This window comes from Physella acuta, unplaced genomic scaffold, assembly GCF_028476545.2.
Source record: "Physella acuta isolate Inbredline_101_S28 unplaced genomic scaffold, ASM2847654v3 ptg000316l, whole genome shotgun sequence".
Classification (NCBI taxonomy): Eukaryota; Metazoa; Mollusca; class Gastropoda; family Physidae; genus Physella; species Physella acuta.
In genome coordinates, this window is record NW_026731835.1 from 222953 (window position 1) to 242502 (window position 19550).

Consider the following 19550-nt stretch of genomic DNA (forward strand, 5'->3'; position numbering starts at 1 on the left):
GTTTGAGGCAGTGGCGTAGCTAGGGGAGGGCGGGTGGGGCGGCCGCCCCGGGCGCCGACCCTAAGGGGGCGCCAAAAAAGGTAGAAACATTAATTGAAAAGCTCATTTTAAGCTGAAGTATTAAGTTATATACAGTCAAAGTTACGAAAACAAACGACTTCAAGGCTTTTCACATTGATTTAACTGTTTTCTGTATAATTTTTATGGCACCGAAATAGAAAATCTAATGGAATAGTAACTGGTAAGAAGCTCCACAAACCTTTCTAATTTATTTATTTACTTTGGGGGGAGGGGGGCGCTTTTTCAAAGACAGGAATAACTATAAATAGAATGGGAGGGGCGCAAAAATGTATATTCCGCCCCGGGCGCCGGAATCGGTCGCTACGCCTCTGGTTTGAGGATATATGCAGGCTGACAGTGTATTATTTCTATACAGGCCCGAAACCAGATCAGTGTAGTTTAGAGATTACTTGTGTAATGTGAACGAGCTGGGAGATTAAGTAGTAAAAAGGATATGACGCAGGTGATGTTTAGGGGGATGATATTCTATGAATGTTATCAGGTTAGTGGTAGTACGGGGAAATATTTCATTTAGTCTAGAGATCTAGAACCAGCGGAGATGTGATGTTTGTTTTACTACGGCGGTTTGGGGAACTTCTCTTGCTGGGCATCCATTAAAAACATTTTAAAAGATTTGCGCTTCCCCATGTCGTCCCCTCTTCTCTATAGATCTAGATCTAGAATCTGGTCTAGACCTAGATCTACCTACAGATCTAATATTTTTTAAACCAAATGTTGATAAAGTCTAGATTTTGTTATTACAGCTACCCACTCCTCTCTCCTTCCCCCCCCCCCCCCCCCCAAGCCATGAAATGTAAACATCATTCGAAATTATACAGAGCAAATTTTAAATTCATATACACTGTAAATATCGCTAAATATTGCTGTTCATTTTTCTTTCGCGATTTCTCCTAATCTCTAAATCGCACCCCCCCCCCCCTAAAAATTTAACTTTAATAGAAATCGAGAATTTAAACTGCTGTTGTAATAAAATCTTGTAGTAGAAGTGCATAGCCATGTGTAATTACCTAGTCTAGTGGAGTTACAAAATGTATTGGTGTTCATGCTTGTTGGTATTGTAAATTTCGTTGCATTTACTAATTGTGCAAACGACCAGATCAGATAGCCACTCTTAGAATTATTGTAGAACAGACGATAGAATGGCAAGCCCCGCTTTACATCTGCTTTGTTGACTTTGAGAAGGCCTTTGATAGTGTGGATAGGCAAACAATATGGAATCTGTTGAGACACTATGGTGTACCTGCTAAGTTAGTGGAAATAATCCAGCAACTTTACAATGGATTTTCATGCCAAGTTAGCCATGCAGGGAAACTGTCTAAAGAGTTCCAGGTCAACACAGGTGTGAGACAAGGATGTCTGCTGTCGCCCCTCCTCTTCTTGGTAGTTCTCGACTGGGTGACACGCACAGCCTATGCCAGTTCTGGAAAAGGTATTCAGTGGACACTCACGGGGAAACTAGAAGATCTGGAGTTTGCAGATGATCTTGCCTTACTCTCGCACAGGCTACAGGACATGCAAGAAAAAGTTGATGCTTTAGGAGCCATCTCGCAGCGCGTAGGTCTGAAGATCAACAAAGAAAAGACGGAAATGATGAGAATTAACAATAAACAGGAGGCTCCAGTGTCAATAGACGGAAGACAGGTAAAAGATGTGCAAGAGTTTGTCTACCTTGGCAGCAAGATCAGCAAAACGGGAGGCACAGAGGAGGACATACGCGCTAGAGTTAATAAAGCCCGCTGCGCTTTCACAGTCCTGCGACCCATATGGAAAAGTTCGGCCATCTCCATTACCACAAAAATTAGGATATTTAACTCTAATGTCAAGGAGTTCTGCTGTATGGAGCAGAGACATGGAGAGTCTCCAAGGCAAGCACAGCAAAGATACAGACCTTCATGAATAGATGCCTTAGACAGATACTGAAACTGAGATGGCAGGACAAAGTGCCGAACTTGGAACTATGGAGGAAAGCTAGGCAGGAGCCTATAGGTGTGCAAATAAGAAGGAGGAAGTGGCGCTGGGTGGGTCACACACCGCGAAAGGCTCACACAAATGTTACACGCCAAGCGCTTGAGTGGAACCCCCAGGGAAAGCGGAAGAGAGGGCGCCCAAGACAGACCTGGAGGCGGAGTCTTCTTGAAGAACTGAAGCCAATAGGGATGTCTTGGGAGATGTCAAAATTAATAGCCGAGGATAGGAAGAAATTGAAGGAAATGGTGGAGGCCCTATGCTCCATAAGGAGCAAAGAGGACTAAGTGAAGTGAAGTAAGTGAAGTGAAGTGCAAACGACCAACCAAACACATTTTTTATTTCATCGCCTATAATATATATATATATATATATATATATATATATATATATATATATATATATATATATATATATATATATATGTATTCTATTAGGAAAAACTCTATTTTGAGAGTAGTAATCTTGCTGATAAGATAGCACAAGTATGAAACATAACACCTCATGGTGTGTTAACTTGTAGCTGTATCTGTAAGATATTAACTTGCTTAACTTGTAGTTGTATCTGTAAGTTAACTTGTAGGTATAGAATGTTAACCTTTAGTTTTAAATGCGGGATATTAACATGTGGGTTTATATGGGGTAGCTGTAGCTGTGTGGTAACATTTGGCCGTACAGCCTGTAGCTGTATCTGTAGGATGTTAACTTGTGTCCGTACATGTAGTATGTCAGCCTGCAGCTGTATAAAAGTGTGGTGTGTTTATGTGTAGGCCTTTATATCGATCACTTTGATATTTTTTATTGATCTCACGAATATACAGATGTTACAGTTATTATTAAAAATAGGAGTGAGATCAAAAGCTTAATGAATTCAAATTATGTTGATTAAACAACCCCCCGCCGGGTGAGGGGGGGGGAGGTTACAATTACAGGGATGTTTACTGGTATAGAAGGTCAACATGAGCTCAAATTAAAATATGAGTCAAATTCTTAGCGCTATCGACGCCCCTTCCTAAATTTTTCCGCCAAATCAACACCCCCCCCCCCCTTCCCCCTGCGATACAATTTTAGACCCAGTCCTGTCAACGCCCCCTGGTCACACAAACTTTTCACTCAACCCTACACCCTACAACAGAGTGAGATTTTTTTAAAAATCAAACATCCCCTCTCCTTGACCCCTAACCACCCCCCCCCCCCCACTCCACCCCCAAATCAAATAATATCTGTCCTATTTCTCGCAAGGCTAACCAATCTACCTCTAGTGCGCACTAAAATAGCAGCATTTCGAGAGCCCGACAAAGGCTAGATTGAGCACTTTGAAGTAACGTTCGTGTTTTTATATCAGCCGGCGTGTAGAGGGGCGGGGAGTGTAGATAAGCAAAGCACGTAAGCGAGAGTCGGATAGAAACGGCACAAATAAATGATAGACGTGGGCATTCAAGCTGCCTGATTCCCGGCAAGTGGGTTTGTTTAGATTGGATTAATTTCACGTAAACGGTGTGTATGTTGTTTGCTGTGTGTTGTTTCATAGGGTAGCTAGCTGACTGTAGTGACAAGATATGCGTAGATCTATATTCTAGAATATATCAACTGGGGTTAAACAAGAGTTAATCTTTGCTTTATTTCTGTTGGCAATATATTATGCCTATGCTTTAAACATTATTGGAGTATCTTGTTTTAATGGTGAGTATTTTGTATTTTTCTAGATTCGAAGACTTTTTATAAACTGTAGTTAAAAATATATTTGCGTGTGTGTTTATTTTTATTACAAAATTTAAGTTTAGAAATAGAGCAACACTCAGATGTTAATTTGTTTTTAATATTCGTTCATCATGACTGTTGGTATATATTTACTTGTTATGTACAACAGGAATATGCGCCTTCTCATATCAACTTTCTATAAATATAATAATGATATCAGTCCATTTCAATTCACATGCCATTAATGTAAGACCATCACAACACACCTGTCCATAATACAGGTCCAACTTGACCCACCTGCCTTTAATACATGACCATCTCACCCCAAACTGTCTAAACTACAGGTCTACCTCACCCCACCTGTCTAAACTATACAGTACCATCTCACCCCACCTGTCTATAATACATGCAAATCTCCCCCCCCCCTTTTTATACTACAAGTCTACCTCACCCCACCTGTCTAAACTATACAGTACCATCTCACCCCACCTGTCTATAATACATGACCATCTCACCCCACCTGTCTATAATACATGCAAATCTCCCCCTCCCCCTTTTTCTATACTACAGGTCTACCTCGCCCCACCTGTCTATATTACACAGGGCCATCTCACCCTAACTGTCAATAAGTCCATCTCACATTAGCTATCTATAGGCCTACTACAGGACCATCTCAAACCACAGGTCTTCCTCACATATCTGTCTATAATTCCCGAGTCCTACATTTACATATCTCACCTGTCCAGTTCTTATAGCTAATCTTTGCTTTTAACTTTAGTAAAACACTTAGATCAAACATCAACTACCAGGCCGTAGAATCAAACCAGCCGCCCCATCATGTTTTCATCGTGTGCTAGGCTATGCGATAAAATGCATTATTGATTTTTTTTTTAATTATCCGGCAACATACATCTACCTGGTAAAAAAAAAAAAAAAAAAAAAAAAAAAAAACTACATAGAATCATCGCATGGCCATCGTCTGTGGACTAGAAACCTGTAAAAACAAAGCAATTCCATTTTTTTTTTTTTTGAGTCAAGCTCCAATATTGACGTAGTGTATTGTTATTCTTGGAACGATAGAACTGCAACTCCACTAGACACGTCACACACACATTAATTTGGGGGGGGGGGGGGGGGGGCTCAAAGATTTTAAAATAATCGTACCAGTTATAATTTTTTAAAGATTAGATAAAATTAGGCACATTTGTAAATTGATTTTTCATAACGCTAGACTACATAGCTTTAAAAAAATAGAATCTGTAGCCTAGGTATATTTTTATTTTAGATTCCAGGTAGAGTTTTGATTCGCTTAAGATAAATGCCCTGAGCTAGGGCGCATGCACTTGTGTATGTTAAACACGAAGATGAAACTAATATTTACAAAACTGAGACAAATAAATAAACCGCCCCGTTGTTTATTAATCCAGCCCCCCCCCCCCTTTACGTAAAAGGTATTTGCATTTCGTTTAGACAGCGCGCATTCCTACACATAGTCAGTACTCAGGTGTTTTACAGGGAATTGGGTCGTGTCTAAAAATAGATTCCCGCGGTCGGTACTAGTGAATGATGTGTAGTACTAAACGCGACCCCGATGACGTAGGGAAATCATTGTTACACTGTGTACGCCGTGACCTCTCGCGCACGGTGACTTTGAAAGCGTGTTCCACATTCTAATCCTGCTCTCCGGGAATGTCATTTTAATTCAATTAATCTTTCCTGCATTTTAAATTATTTCAACCGAATATAAACCAAAAAATTAAAGTAGTTATGGGTCAAGGTCGATTCTATTGACAAGTCGTGTGTGGAATTCCTTTCTAAATATAAACAGTAACTTTTCGGTTGTTGTTTTTTTTATGTGTTTTATAGAACTGTTCTTCATCAGTTGTAAAATATTATTTTCAGTTTAAATAAAAATATTGAGTACAGTTTGTGAAATAAAATTTCATGCTTATCATTCTCATTCTGTGAACTTGAAGCAGACGACAGCCTAAGATAAAATGTCGACAGTGACGAAACTATTGCCGTATGGATTAGTGACTGCTGGCTTGGTCATGTCGTTCTTGTGGTAAGTAAAAAATTCGGATCAATGTATACTTTGTATTGCGTTATATCGCAGCTATGTTGTTGTCGTGGTTGCCGTATAGTTTTATGGCCCACGTTAATTGAATCCACCTTTTGACTTGTAGTAAGACGAGATTAGATTAGGATTAGTTAAATCTCGTGATCTAATCTGACGAGGCATAAAAAAATGTGTCATGGTGTGTATAAATAGATCTTTATTTAGGCCACCGTCACCTGTCCTGTTGTCAGTATTGGGCGGGGGCGGCCCCCATTCAGTTATTTCATGAATAAGGCGTAAGAAAATATGTGTGGTAGGCCTACATAATTGTTTCGTGGTTTGTAATTGCGCGCGTTTGTTTGTGTATGTTCCTATGAATGTTAGATTTGTAACGTGAGTTGGTAGCCTATATGAAACTTAATTTACGTTGGTAAGAAGTTTGGTAAATAAAGAAAAGAAAAAAAAAGAAGAAGAAAAAACTTTTTTGCGTAATATAATATGTGCAAGCTTCAAACCACATAAGGACTGGGAGCATAGAGCCTAGAAGACAAGCACGAACTGTAGCTACTTTTTAAAAAACTCAAGCTATGAAAATCCACCCTCCCCCCGTCTGTGTTTCAAACAATCTCCTGTGATATTGTAGTCCACCCAACTAATTCTTTCCCTGTGGGTTCCATTCCCCCGCCGGTCGAGTGATTTGATCGATAGCACCTGTTTAGTGATGTGATTGACATCATCTGTTTAGTGATGTGATTGATGGTGCCTGTTTAGTGATGTGATTGACAGCACCTGTTTAGTGATGTGATTGACAGCACCTGTTTAGTGATGTGATTGACAGCACCTGTTTAGTGATGTGATTGACGGCACTGTTTAGTGATGTGATTGATGGCACCTGTTTAGTGATGTGATTGACAGCACTGTTTAGTGATGTGATTGACGTCACCTGTTTAGTGATGTGATTGATGGCGATGTTAAGTGATGTGATTGACAGCACCTGTTTAGTGATGTGATTGATAGCACCTGTTTAGTGATGTGATTGACAGCACCTGTTTAGTGATGTGATTGATGGTGCCTGTTTAGTGATGTGATTGACAGCACCTGTTTAGTGATGTGATTGACAGCACCTGTTTAGTGATGTGATTGACAGCACCTGTTTAGTGATGTGATTGACGGCACTGTTTAGTGATGTGATTGATGGCACCTGTTTAGTGATGTGATTGACAGCACTGTTTAGTGATGTGATTGACGTCACCTGTTTAGTGATGTGATTGATGGCGATGTTAAGTGATGTGATTGACAGCACCTGTTTAGTGATGTGATTGATAGCACCTGTTTAGTGATGTGATTGACAGCACCTGTTTAGTGATGTGATTGATGGCACCTGTTTAGTGATGTGATTGACAGCACCTGTTTAGTGATGTGATTGACAGCACTGTTTAGTGATGTGATTGACAGCACCTGTTTAGTGATGTGATTGACAGCACCTGTTTAATGATGTGATTGACAGCATCTGTTTAATGATGTGATTGACAGCACCTGTTTAGTGATGTGATTGACAGCATCTGTTTAGTGATGTGATTGACAGCACATGTTTAGTGATGTGATTGACAGCACCTGTTTAGTGATGTGATTGACAGTACTTGTTTAGTGATGTGATTGACAGATTCTGTTTAGTGATGTGATTGACAGCACCTGTTTAGTGATGTGATTGACAGCACCTGTTTAGTGATGTGATTGACAGCACTGTTTAGTGATGTGATTGACAGCACCTGTTTAGTGATGTGATTAACAGCACTGTTTAGTGATGTTATTGACAGCACCTGTTTAGTGATGTGATTGACAGCACCTGTTTAGTGATGTGATTGACATCACCTCTTTGTAATGTGATTGACAGGACCTATTTAGTGATGTGATTGACAGCACCTGTTTAGTGATGTGATTGACGGCACTGTTTAGTGATGTGATTGATGGTGCTGTTTAGTGATGTGATTGATGGCACTGTTTAGTGATGTGATTGATGGCACTGTTTTATTTAGGGATGTAATTGACGGCTAGGCCAATATAGGTCTACCTTTTTTCCTACAACGATATACACCCAACATAACCCAACATACACCCAACATACACCCAACATACACCCCATCACAACTACCATGCGTTTTTTAAATATGAAGTTTCTTACGGCCAACTGATGTTGGTTGTGGAGTGGGGAAGGAATACCCGGACACGACATAGACGTCGATACACATTCTATGGCAGAGGGTGGGGGTGAACTGGGGTGTTGAAGGAGATCTAGAGAGGGAAAATATAAAGCGACCCTATTTTACTTGAATAATATTATCATCACCGGCCCAAAAAAATTATTTCTACCCAGGGTCTCAGCGGGTACGTTCATCGCTGTTGACACGGTTCAATGGTTTGGTCGATGACACGTTCGTTATATGGTCAATGGTTTGGTCGATGACACGTTCGTTATATGGTCAATGGTTTAGTCGATGACACGTTCGTTATATGGTCAATGGTTTGGTCGATGACACGTTCGTTATATGGTCAATGGTTTGGTCGATGACACGTTCGTTATATGGTCAATGGTTTGGTCGATGCACGTTCGTTATATGGTCAATGGTTTGGTCGATGACACGTTCGTTATATGGTCAATGGTTTAGTCGATGACACGTTCGTTATATGGTCAATGGTTTAGTCGATGACACGTTCGTTATATGGTCAATGGTTTAGTCGATGACACGTTCGTTATATGGTCAATGGTTTAGTCGATGACACGTTCGTTATATGGTCAATGGTTTGGTCGATGACACGTTCGTTATATGGTCAATGGTTTGGCCGCAATTCACGTGCAGGTGCAAGCAACATGCGAGACGGGTTTCTTCCAGGCATCTCTTTTACCAATACCCCCCTCGGAAAAATTAAGTCCGCCCCCCCCCCCCAAAAAAAATATCCCCCCCCCTGAAGAAAAAAGTCTGGAAGAAATTCTGTGTGTATGGTCAGCTAGGATCTTCGAGAAGTGACCTCAATGCACCGTCTCGATCTAAACTTAACTCATTACAACCGATGATGAAAGCGAACGACTGTGTAACAATAGTCTTCTCTATGTGGCCAGTTAATTGTGACAATAGTCTCCCCATAGTATGTTTACCAGTCCATACTGACAATAGCAGAGTGTATGCAGCACATATTAAAACGTGTCAAAAGACTGAAGGCATGCCATTAGCACGTTTGGTGTCTGACGCATGTGCCTATGTCGCAACACAAGACACTGTCATCCAATACTGAAACAATGAAACCATTTACACACAGGAGACTATTGTCACATATACCAGCCACACAGCGAAGACTATTATAGTAATAGTACTCTGCAGCTAATATAGGCCTATTGCACTAATTGCAGTACTCTTAAACACAACCAGAATATATATATATATATATATATATATATATATATATATATATATATATATATATATATGTAACTAGGGTAGTTACCATACTATGGTTAACAACGTATTACAGTCTGATGCAACTGATAACGATCATAAAGCCACGGCGTATTTTGGGAAGGATACGACAAGCGCTGTCAACTTTGACACGACTTGGCTGATGTAACAGTGCAGGTGTTCTATTAATCGGACTGATGAGACAACTGCGTAGTAATCGGAAGGCGAGATATTCGGATTGAACATAACTATGATAGAACCGAATACGATTACGAATACAAGGGATATATAGGAAGGCGACAGTTGAGAAAGGAGGCCGAACTGTAGAGTAGGAGATCAGTCAGTCAGTAGGAGAGCGGCAGTATCAAGTTGGTTATTGAACGGGTTAGCCGTATTGTGTTAATAAGGACGATGGACATGTGCATTCAGTTATGTGAAGACTAGTGAGGACTGTTGGGGGTCAATTGATCCAGACTATTATTGTGAAGCATTTCTTTTGATTCATTATATTATTGTGAAGCATTTCTTTGATTCATGTAATAAAAGGATCAATAGTGAACCTGCATCTTCGAGTATCTATACTGTGGTCGATGTTGTGTAGAATGAGTGGTTAGACTCGTTAACATTTGGCACTACAGGCAAATAGACTCGTTACATATATATATATATATATATATATATATATATATATATATATATATATATATATATATATATATATATATATATATACGCTTACCATCCAAAAGGAATACCTCGATACTTAGCTGCGACAATTTTGTTTATACAAAAACTAGAAAAACGTAAACTTGTTTCGTATTACAAACGCCCCGCGTTTCGAACACTGTTCGGGAAACGGTTCACAGTTCGTACGCCGAGACCCGATTTGTGAGTTCTGTTTGGACATTATCGACGAGTTTATCCGGTTATGTTTGCAGGCGTGTCGGCTAGATAAAACTTGATATCGATGTGTGTAGAGTCCATGACCCACGTCTGACCCTGACCCACGTCTGACCCTAGACTACACGTCGCTTGTTGAATCATAATGACAGTGTACGATTATCTATGGTACGTTGTTTGATTATGACCAGTGGTAATTGTAAAGGATTGTGCCCTTAATCGTGTCTCTGTACTGGGGTTTTAGTTAGGGTTAGGGGTCATTCTAAGTGGTAGGGGAGGTTAGATTGGTGGGGGTGGGAGGACAGGGGCAGGCCAATGAAAATGTGCAATATTTTTTAAAAAATTTAGCGATCGACTTTTTGAGTTCATTGAACTATTTTAGGAAAACACAGTGCAATGTTAACCTTCATTGCATTGTTTCTTCATTTTGTTACAGTATAGAACAACATTTGTAACGGTTCTATATTCTAGAGTCTCCCCATCCCACCCCGCGCCTTCCCAACCCGGTCCATTATGATGCTACCCTCCCCACCCCGGTGCATTATGAGCCTATCCTCCCCCCTGGGCCATTATTGGCCTCCCCACCCCGGGTCATTATGGACCTCCCCACCCCGTGCCGTTATGGGCCTACCCTCCTCACCCCGGGTCATTATGGGCCTCCCCACCCCGTGCCGTTATGGGCCTACCCTCCTCACCCCGGGTCATTATGGGCCTCCCCACCCCGGGTCAACCCTGGACCATTATGAGCCTACCCTCCACACCCCGGGCCATTATGGGCCTACCCTCCACACCCCGGGCCATTATGGGCCTGCCCTCCTCACCCCAGGCCATTATGCGACTATTACTGGCCATTGGAAACCCCCATATCCTGATAACCATGGGACTGTGAACCTTCACGTGGCAGCTCTCTCCGTAAACCTTTACATTAAAGAGAGATGAAGAAGGACCGCTCACACTTCCACGTCTTCGCTATAAATCTTCTTAAGCAACCCGTTGTTTCGCCTTTGAAACGGGACGATTAATTTGTTGCTGTTTTAATTAAGTGTGTGTAGTTGTGTCATCCCCCCCCCCCCAACCACATACACGTTGTCGATATTTTCCTAGGTTTGTTTGAGTATAGATCTGATTAAATAATTAGCAACAGCTGTGGGTTGTAATCAATCGATTTGATTGATTTTTAAATGCTAATAGCAAATATTCCAGACCCTTATTTTTTGTCATCAATACTTTAATTAAAAATAATTGCTATACTATACTGTCAACACTTCTGACTTAAAATGTATTACTATGCTGTCAATACTAAGATGAAATATGTATTACTGTACTGACACTTGTTCGATAGTATAATGTATTGTTTGAAGGTTAGGTTAGGTTAGGTTAGGTTAGGTTAGGTTAGGTTAGGTTAGGTTAGGTTAGGTCAGGTTAGGTTAGGTTGGGTTGGGTTGGGTTAGGTTAGGTTAGGTTAGGTTAGGTTAGGTTAGGTTAGGTTAGGTTAGGTTAGGTTAGGTTAGGTTAGGTTAGGTTAGGATAGGATAGGATAGGTTAGGTTTGCTTGTTGCCCCTCCTGGGACTTAGGCCGCAGACAAAGCTCTTGTTTGAAGGTAATCGTGTATTACTATTTCACATCTCCCTACGCATAAACTCATAATTTAATTATTTTTTTTTAGCCCTATGTTGGGTTTTTTAAATGTATGTCTTGTATGTAAGCAGCATAACTTAGCTTTCTGATCGTGTATACAAAGATATGCATTGAAGCGAGTTACATTATATTGAAGCTTACGGCTAAATTGGACAGTCATTACGTTACAGCGCCGCTTCAAAGGAACGGCGGGCAAAGGGAGGTAAGCCGGTACAAATTCCACGGCTGATTCTTTCCATTCACGGTTTGTTACATATACTGGCCCATTGAGGCAGCCGGCAAATGGGCCGTACAGTTTTAGGCTGTATGTTAGGCGTATGCATATGTAGCCTTTGAATATGTATGATCCGCACCCAAAATAGTATACGCAATTTTTTATCTGCCCTATGCTAATTCATGTAAGGTGATGCAATGGAATAAGTTTAAGTTTAGCTGCTCTGTTTTGTTACAATTTTATATAATATACACATACCGATATCTTTATATATATATATATATATATATATATATATATATATATATATATATATATATATATATATATATATATATATATTCATGCGTACACATAATGCACTTCCCCAATAAATGTCTATTGATTATTTTTAAATATTATCTCCAGTGACGGCTGTTTCATGTCCAAAGTTGTTAAAGCAGTAACTCTCCTCTCCGCTGGTTACCTCTTCAGGTAGGTTTAGGTGGTTATCTTTTCAGGTAGGTTTTGGTGGTTATCTCTTAAGGTATGTTTGGATAGTTATCTCTATGTAGGTTTAGGTGGTTATCTCTTAAGGTAGATGTTGGTGGTTAATTCTCCTAAACTTTAGGATTGAATTCTGAAACGAAAAGAAACTCTTACAACATTTTCTTTGTTTCGTTAACTAACGTAGTCTTTTTCTTTATGGCCTTTAAATTATGTGCATATTTTAAAAGATTTCTGAACAGCTCTCCTGATTATATTAATTTGTTAAAAATATTTTACACTTTGCTTGAACCTTCTCGGCTAGATGTATATAAATGTACTCCCTTAGCGAATTTGATGAGTGGATTTGTACACGATTTAAAAAATTCTCTACATTCATAAATGTGTAAAGTTTGTGTTTAGAAATACACACAAAAACGTTCAGGTCCCATAATTCTAAAATTTATAAATCCCATTTCACAGCCAGAGTTACGTTTCCTTAAATTGTCTTTATTTACTTTTTAACTTCAGAAAGTACATGAAAGGCGGCGTGTATCGAGGTAAGGAGAGGATAGAGGGTAAGACGGTCATCATTACAGGATGTAACACTGGCATCGGTAAGGAGACGGCCAGAGAGTTGGCCAGGAGAGGTCAGTCCAATTCAACAAAGTTTTTAATTGCTTGTTTTGCTTTTTTTTTTTTCAGAAAGATTCCTATCTATTATTAGTACTAAATAGTTTAATAGTATCTTAAGTATCTATAAATATAAATAAAATATATATTATATAAAGCAGAGTACGTTTGTCTGTCTGTCTGTTTGTCTTTTAACCTTTCATATAAAAAGCATTTTATGTTTGTCTGTGTGAGATTTAATGTAAATTGTAACTAATATAAAATAAATATATATGTTTAAACTTATGTAATTAGTATCAAGGTTTTATTTTTCATCTTACGTAATTAGTATAAATTAACTATATTTTTTAAATATATTTAATTAATATCAAGGTTATATGTTTTAAATGTCTAATTAGTATCAAATAAATGTTGGAGGGGAGAAATTATAATGGTATAAAGGAACGTAAATGAATAAATATTGTCCTTAATCTTATTGCATGTAGATAGGGCTTTCTCAACAATATTCTGTGTTAAAAATGATGAATCTTACTATATATCTGCAGGTGGAAGAATCATAATGGCATGTAGAGATTTAGAAAAAGCCAAAATGGCTAGAGAAGAAATTGTGACTGACACAGGGAATCCTAATGTCATTGTGATGAAACTAGACCTGTCTTCATTTGAGTCAATCAAGGAGTTTGCTCAAGCCATTAATGAAAGTATGTCATTTAAATATTCAAGTATTTGATATACAATTTCATTAAAATTTTATTATAATCTAAAAAAAATGAATTCTGTCCTTAGCTAAATTAATAAAGGGAGGTAAACAGTTATTCCTGGCTTTTTGTGACAAGTGTGATGGAGGGGAGGGGGGAGGTAAAAATCGTCCAAAAAAGCATGACGTCATTTATAGATGACCCCCGTGCTGTAACATGAAGCCTAACTAAAACAAGAAGATAATAAAAGCCAGCTAAGACACTGTATAATAATACATACATGCATTTTAACAAGAGCAGTATAAATAACTTTATCTTTTTAAAGTGGATCAATAAAATTATCTGTAAAATACTCAACAAATAATTTATACTTCATCATTTCATATAGATCTTTAATAGCTAAGCCTCGTATTGATATTCTTCATATATCTCTAACAGCTGAGCCTTGTATTGATATCCTTCATATATCTCTAACAGCTGAGCCTTGTATTGATATCCTTCATATATCTCTAACAGCTGAGCCTCGTATTGATATTCTTCATATATCTCCAACAGCTGAGTTTTGTATTGATATTCTTCATATATCTCTAACAGCTGAGTTTTGTATTGATATTCTTCATATATCTCTAACAGCTGAGTTTTGTATTGATATTCTTCATATATCTCTAACAGCTGAGTTTTGTATTGATATTCTTCATATTTCTCTAACAGCTGAGCCTCGTATTGATATTCTTATAAACAATGCTGGTGTGATGATGTGTCCAAAGATGTTGACCAAGGATGGCCTGGAAATGCAGATTGGTGTCAACCATTTTGGTTAGTCAATTTGTCTTTCCCGTTCACCAATTTATGTTTGATTCATTTTTTTAATAATTTCTTAAAATAAATATGTAATAACTCATTCTCTGCATGATTTTACTATTGTTAATATAGCTATTTAAAAAAATTGACAAATATATTTTTTAAACCATCATTTTGTTAAGAATAACATGGATAAATAATTTAATTAAATATCACCGTAATTGGTACGAACTTGCAGGCCATTTTTACCTGACAAATCTACTGCTGGACAAACTAAAAGCTTCCACTCCCAGTCGGATCATCATAGTGTCTAGCCTGGCCCACATCTTTGGGAAAATTGATTTTGATGACATCAACAGTACAAAGAGATATAAGCCTTCTGATGCTTACGCCCAGAGCAAGCTGGCAAATATATTACACATGAGGCAACTGGTCAAAGTGTTGGAAGGTAGGATGGTCCTAAAATAGCAAGATAATTTATATTATCAAGCTCGCTTTTTTTTTTGCCTTTATCTAAAATAAATATTATTTTTGCTAAGTTTAAAATATTATATTTTTTCAAATAATACGAAAGCATTTTTGTTTTTTTAAACATTTAAGAATAAAAAGAATGATGATAATTCTAATTGATATTAATTTTAATTTAAAAATGATAAGAGAATATTAAAAACTTTTAAAGAATACCTGGTAGTGTGTCTAATTAAAACATTTTGAGTTTTGATACATAAATGTATATGAATGGATATGAAAGAATGAAATAAAATTTGTAAGCAGATTGTTTTTGTTGAGTGTAGGTACTGGAGTGACAGTGTATAGCCTTCATTGTTTTTGTTGAGTGTAGGTACTGGAGTGACAGTGTATAGCCTTCATTGTTTTTGTTGAGTGTAGGTACTGGAGTGTATAGCCTTCATTGTTTTTGTTGAGTGTAGGTACTGGAGTGACAGTGTATAGCCTTCATTGTTTTTGTTGAGTGTAGGTACTGGAGTGAAGGTGAATAGCCTTCATTGTTTTTGTTGAGTGTAGGTACTGGAGTGACAGTGTATAGCCTTCATTGTTTTTGTTGAGTGTAGGTACTGGAGTGACAGTGTATAGCCTTCATTGTTTTTGTTGAGTGTAGGTACTGGAGTGTATAGCCTTCATTGTTTTTGTTGAGTGTAGGTACTGGAGTGACAGTGTATAGCCTTCATTGTTTTTGTTGAGTGTAGGTACTGGAGTGTATAGCCTTCATTGTTTTTGTTGAGTGTAGGTACTGTGGTGACAGTGTATAGCCTTCATTGTTTTTGTTGAGTGTAGGTACTGGAGTGTATAGCCTTCATTGTTTTTGTTGAGTGTAGGTACTGTGGTGACAGTGTATAGCCTTCATTGTTTTTGTTGAGTGTAGGTACTGGAGTGAATAGCCTTTGTTGTTTTTGTTGAGTGTAGGTACTGTGGTGACAGTGGCCTTCATTGTTTTTGTTGAGTGTAGGTACTGGAGTGACAGTGTATAGCCTTCATTGTTTTTGTTGAGTGTAGGTACTGGAGTGACAGTGTATAGCCTTCATTGTTTTTGTTGAGTGTAGGTACTGGAGTGACAGTGTATAGCCTTCACCCCGGCTCAGTGGACACGGAGCTACAGCGCCACTTCACGATCCTACAGTACTCAATTATTAAGGTCCTGTTCTACCCTGTCAAGTTTATGTTCTTCAAAACTCCCATAGAGGGAGCTCAGACAACGCTGTACGCTGCTCTGGATCCAGCTCTTGAAACTGTCACTGGGAAATATTTCTCGTAGGTTTTATTTGTGCTATTGACACTACTTTTATTTGTAGTTTATAGATCTACTATTGAAACAACTTTTGTTTAGAATAATTTTTGTGCATCATAGTTTTTGAAGACTGATATTAACTACTCAGATAATTTGCTATTAATATAATTGATGATTTAACTCTGAAACCAAGAGTATTATGTTTACATTAAAGTAGTTCTTATTATGAGCTGATATTTTAAATAAAATATTTATTTCTTTTTACTGGTCAAATTTGTTTTTGTAAATTTTATTATTTTAAAGAGAGTAAAGTAAATAAATAATCTTAATTTTCTGAAGTCGTCATTTCTTTATGCTACTTTTTACAAAAAGATTTTTGAACATTTCAGTGACTGCAAAGAAAAACTCCCAGCACCAAGAGCTTTGGTTGAAGAGGATGCCCAGAAGTTATGGAACCTCAGTCTGACAATTACACAGGAAAACAAACAGTCCTAATGCAATGGTCAAGTCGAAAGCTCTAGTGATCACACAAAGAAAAACATGGGACTCACGAATATTAAAAATATCTGTTTACCTAGAGAGGTACTTTAAAACTGCCGTATATAATTCTCTAGATCACCCAGGTTTATTCACTATCTTCAGCTATTATAGTCCCATCACTGACATCTGCCTTTGTTTACCAACATAAAATTTCAATGTGTTAATGTATGGGATTTTTTTTACTTATTACTTTTTTACTCCTCACAGATCTATTAAAAAAAAAGAATTAGCACTTTTTTCATCCTTTGTTTTATATGTCAGTATTGTTTTCTGATATTTCATTGCATAATTAGTATTTATAATGGCATAATAAAGTATAGGTAATACATATTAATCATAAGGATCTTAGGAATAAGGGACAACCATATAAGGAAAGTCAAAATATATAATGTGTGTATTGATAGTGTATGATGTGTGTGTTGATAGTGCCTACTGTATAATGTGTGTGTTGATAGTGGCTAGTGTATAATGTGTGTGTATGTTGATAGTGTATAATGTGTGTGTTGAAATTGGCTGTGTATAATATTTGTGTGTTGATAGTGGCTGTGTATAATGTGTGTATGTGTTGATATTACCTAGTGTATAATGTTTGTGTGCTGATAATGGATGTGTATAATGTGTGTGTGTGTTGATAGTGTATAATGTGTATGTTGATAGCATATAACGTGTATGTTGATAGTGCCTACTTTTTCATTCTGTGTTAAAAATTACAAAACTAAATATTAACTTAATGTACAAGAGAGACAGTTGTCACTTTAAGACATATCTCATAGAGAAACAGAAGCCAACATTTTTAATCAGAAGAAATGCACCTCATGTTCCTTGTTAACCTGTATCTATCTGCATGGGTAGCAGTCGATGGATATAGTTATATTCTGTTTCTTTAGAGTATTTCTATACAATGTTTTACTTTCTACTGTGTATGCTCTAGATAAGTATAGAACTATGCTAATAAACACGGAAGTTTTGTCCAAGGAGGCGACACAATGTAAAACAAAGTATTTTATTTTAATTAAAATCAACTTTTTTTAAAAACTTACACTTGAGTTCATCTTTTGTAATGGTATTTTGTGTTTTACCTAGCACAAACAGTACATCTCTAGTAACTGCAGACTTACTTGCTGGGCCTAGTGCTTGGGGGCCCTAAAAAAATCAGGAGCCTCAGACTGCTGCACGTGACGTAAGGGGGGGGGGGGGTTGTCGTTGATGTTGTCACGACTGTATAATAATGAAATAAATATTGAATCTTCTGAAAAGGGGTGTTAGTCTACGGAAAGTAGTAAACTAATGTTGTTTATTAAATCAACCATCGGTAATAAAAAGCCAACCATTATATATTATTAATCAAACCCAAATCCAAGTTATACCATAGTCTTAATCCTAATCATAGCATCCATTACTGTAATACAATGGTTCACACATCATAACACTCCTCTTTTAGGTAGAGTATTTAGTTTGATACCAATATTAAGAATTTCTTTTATGAGGTCGGGCGGGGCGGCCGCGCCGGGCGCCGAACCGAAAGGGGCGCCAAACGGGGAAAAAATTTAATTTAAAAGCTCGTTTTAAGCTGAAGTATTGAATTATACAAAGTCAAAGTTACGAAAATAAACGACTGCAAGGCTTTACCACGCTGATTTAACTGGTTTTTTTTTTTTTTATCAATTTTGAGGCACCTAGTTAGAAAATTTTGCGGGATAGTTACTGGTAAAAAGCGCCAACAACCTTTAAAACTATGGGGGGGGGGGGGGGGGGTATACTGCTACTGGAAATAGTCAATTATTTTCAAGTGGAGGACCGGCTTCAGTCTATATTATTTTGCAACTTTAATATTTGAAAGGCAAATTTATTATTACCAGTTAGTTACTTTTGAAGGTGTTTGTAAAAAGATAATGATGGACAAGTAAAAATGTATAGGAAAAACGATTATCAAAAGAGGTAGGGGTGATAGAACAGATAAAACTATTGTTTAAGTAGGGATGACACGATATATTAATCTATTTTGAGTGTTTTAGAAACAACTCACATAATCGAGATCAACTACCCCGTTATATAATACTTCTGAATGACGTAACTGATGTTACGTAACCTGTGTACTTTTTACGACATTCACGACAGTGAACAGTCTTCACGAACGGGGCAGAAAGAGAGCGGAATGGGGGGGGGGGGGGAGTGATTTTGTTGTTGTTGGCACAGCTGTTCAATAAATATGGAATCTTCTGAAAAAGGGTGTTAGGCTACGGAAAGTAGTAGGCCTAAGGGGTCATCCATAAATGACGTCACCCTTTTTTTGAGGATTTTTACCTACCCCCTCCCCTCCGTCACACATCGTCACAAAAAGCCAGACCCACACCCCTAAAATTACGTCACACCTCAGCCTACAACCCCTTCCCCTCAAAATTGCAGATGAATTTTTCTTAAAACATCGATATTTTTCCAAAATCTTGTCTGAACTCTGTCTATGTAGATTATTTTAATCAATTCCGATTACAATTTATTAAAACATTTTTCTAAAACCAAAAATAACGTCTAAAATTAGCTTTCTAACAGTTTTTTTTTATAATTCAAAAGTGTAACGTCGCACCATCTGAACCCTCCCCCCCCCACCTCCCCCCTCCCCCTCATCACACTCCGCACCAAATTTACGGATCCCCGCCC

At 37.9% G+C, this 19550-nt stretch overlaps 1 protein-coding gene across 4 annotated transcripts; it reads left to right on the top strand.

Moving 5' to 3' along the window:
- The first annotated feature begins 509 nt into the window (after window positions 1–509).
- LOC131940418 (retinol dehydrogenase 12) lies at window positions 510–17931 on the top strand. 4 transcript variants are annotated; one of them, XM_059299028.1, is made up of 9 exons: window positions 510–562; window positions 5727–5812; window positions 12420–12485; window positions 13008–13126; window positions 13655–13810; window positions 14519–14623; window positions 14847–15056; window positions 16168–16375; window positions 16742–17931. In XM_059299028.1, the coding sequence occupies exons 2-9, from the start codon at window positions 5745–5747 to the stop codon at window positions 16845–16847; spliced, it is 1038 nt and encodes a 345-aa protein (XP_059155011.1). In that variant the 5' UTR covers window positions 510–562; window positions 5727–5744; the 3' UTR covers window positions 16848–17931. The 4 variants fall into 4 exon arrangements, with proteins under 4 accessions (XP_059155011.1, XP_059155010.1, XP_059155009.1 ...); XM_059299027.1 differs by having other exon boundaries at window positions 513–562; window positions 5724–5812; XM_059299026.1 differs by lacking the exon at window positions 510–562 and adding an exon at window positions 3407–3543 and having other exon boundaries at window positions 5724–5812.
- Window positions 17932–19550: the final 1619 nt, after the last annotated feature.

Coding starts and splice junctions, on each gene's coding strand:
- LOC131940418 (XM_059299028.1), top strand. CDS start 5,745: ATGTCGACAGTGACGAAACTATTGCCGTATGGATTAGTGACTGCTGGC. Junction 13,127..13,654: donor CAGAGAGTTGGCCAGGAGAG/GTCAGTCCAATT, acceptor ATATATCTGCAG/GTGGAAGAATCATAATGGCA. Junction 15,057..16,167: donor ACTGGTCAAAGTGTTGGAAG/GTAGGATGGTCC, acceptor TGTTGAGTGTAG/GTACTGGAGTGACAGTGTAT.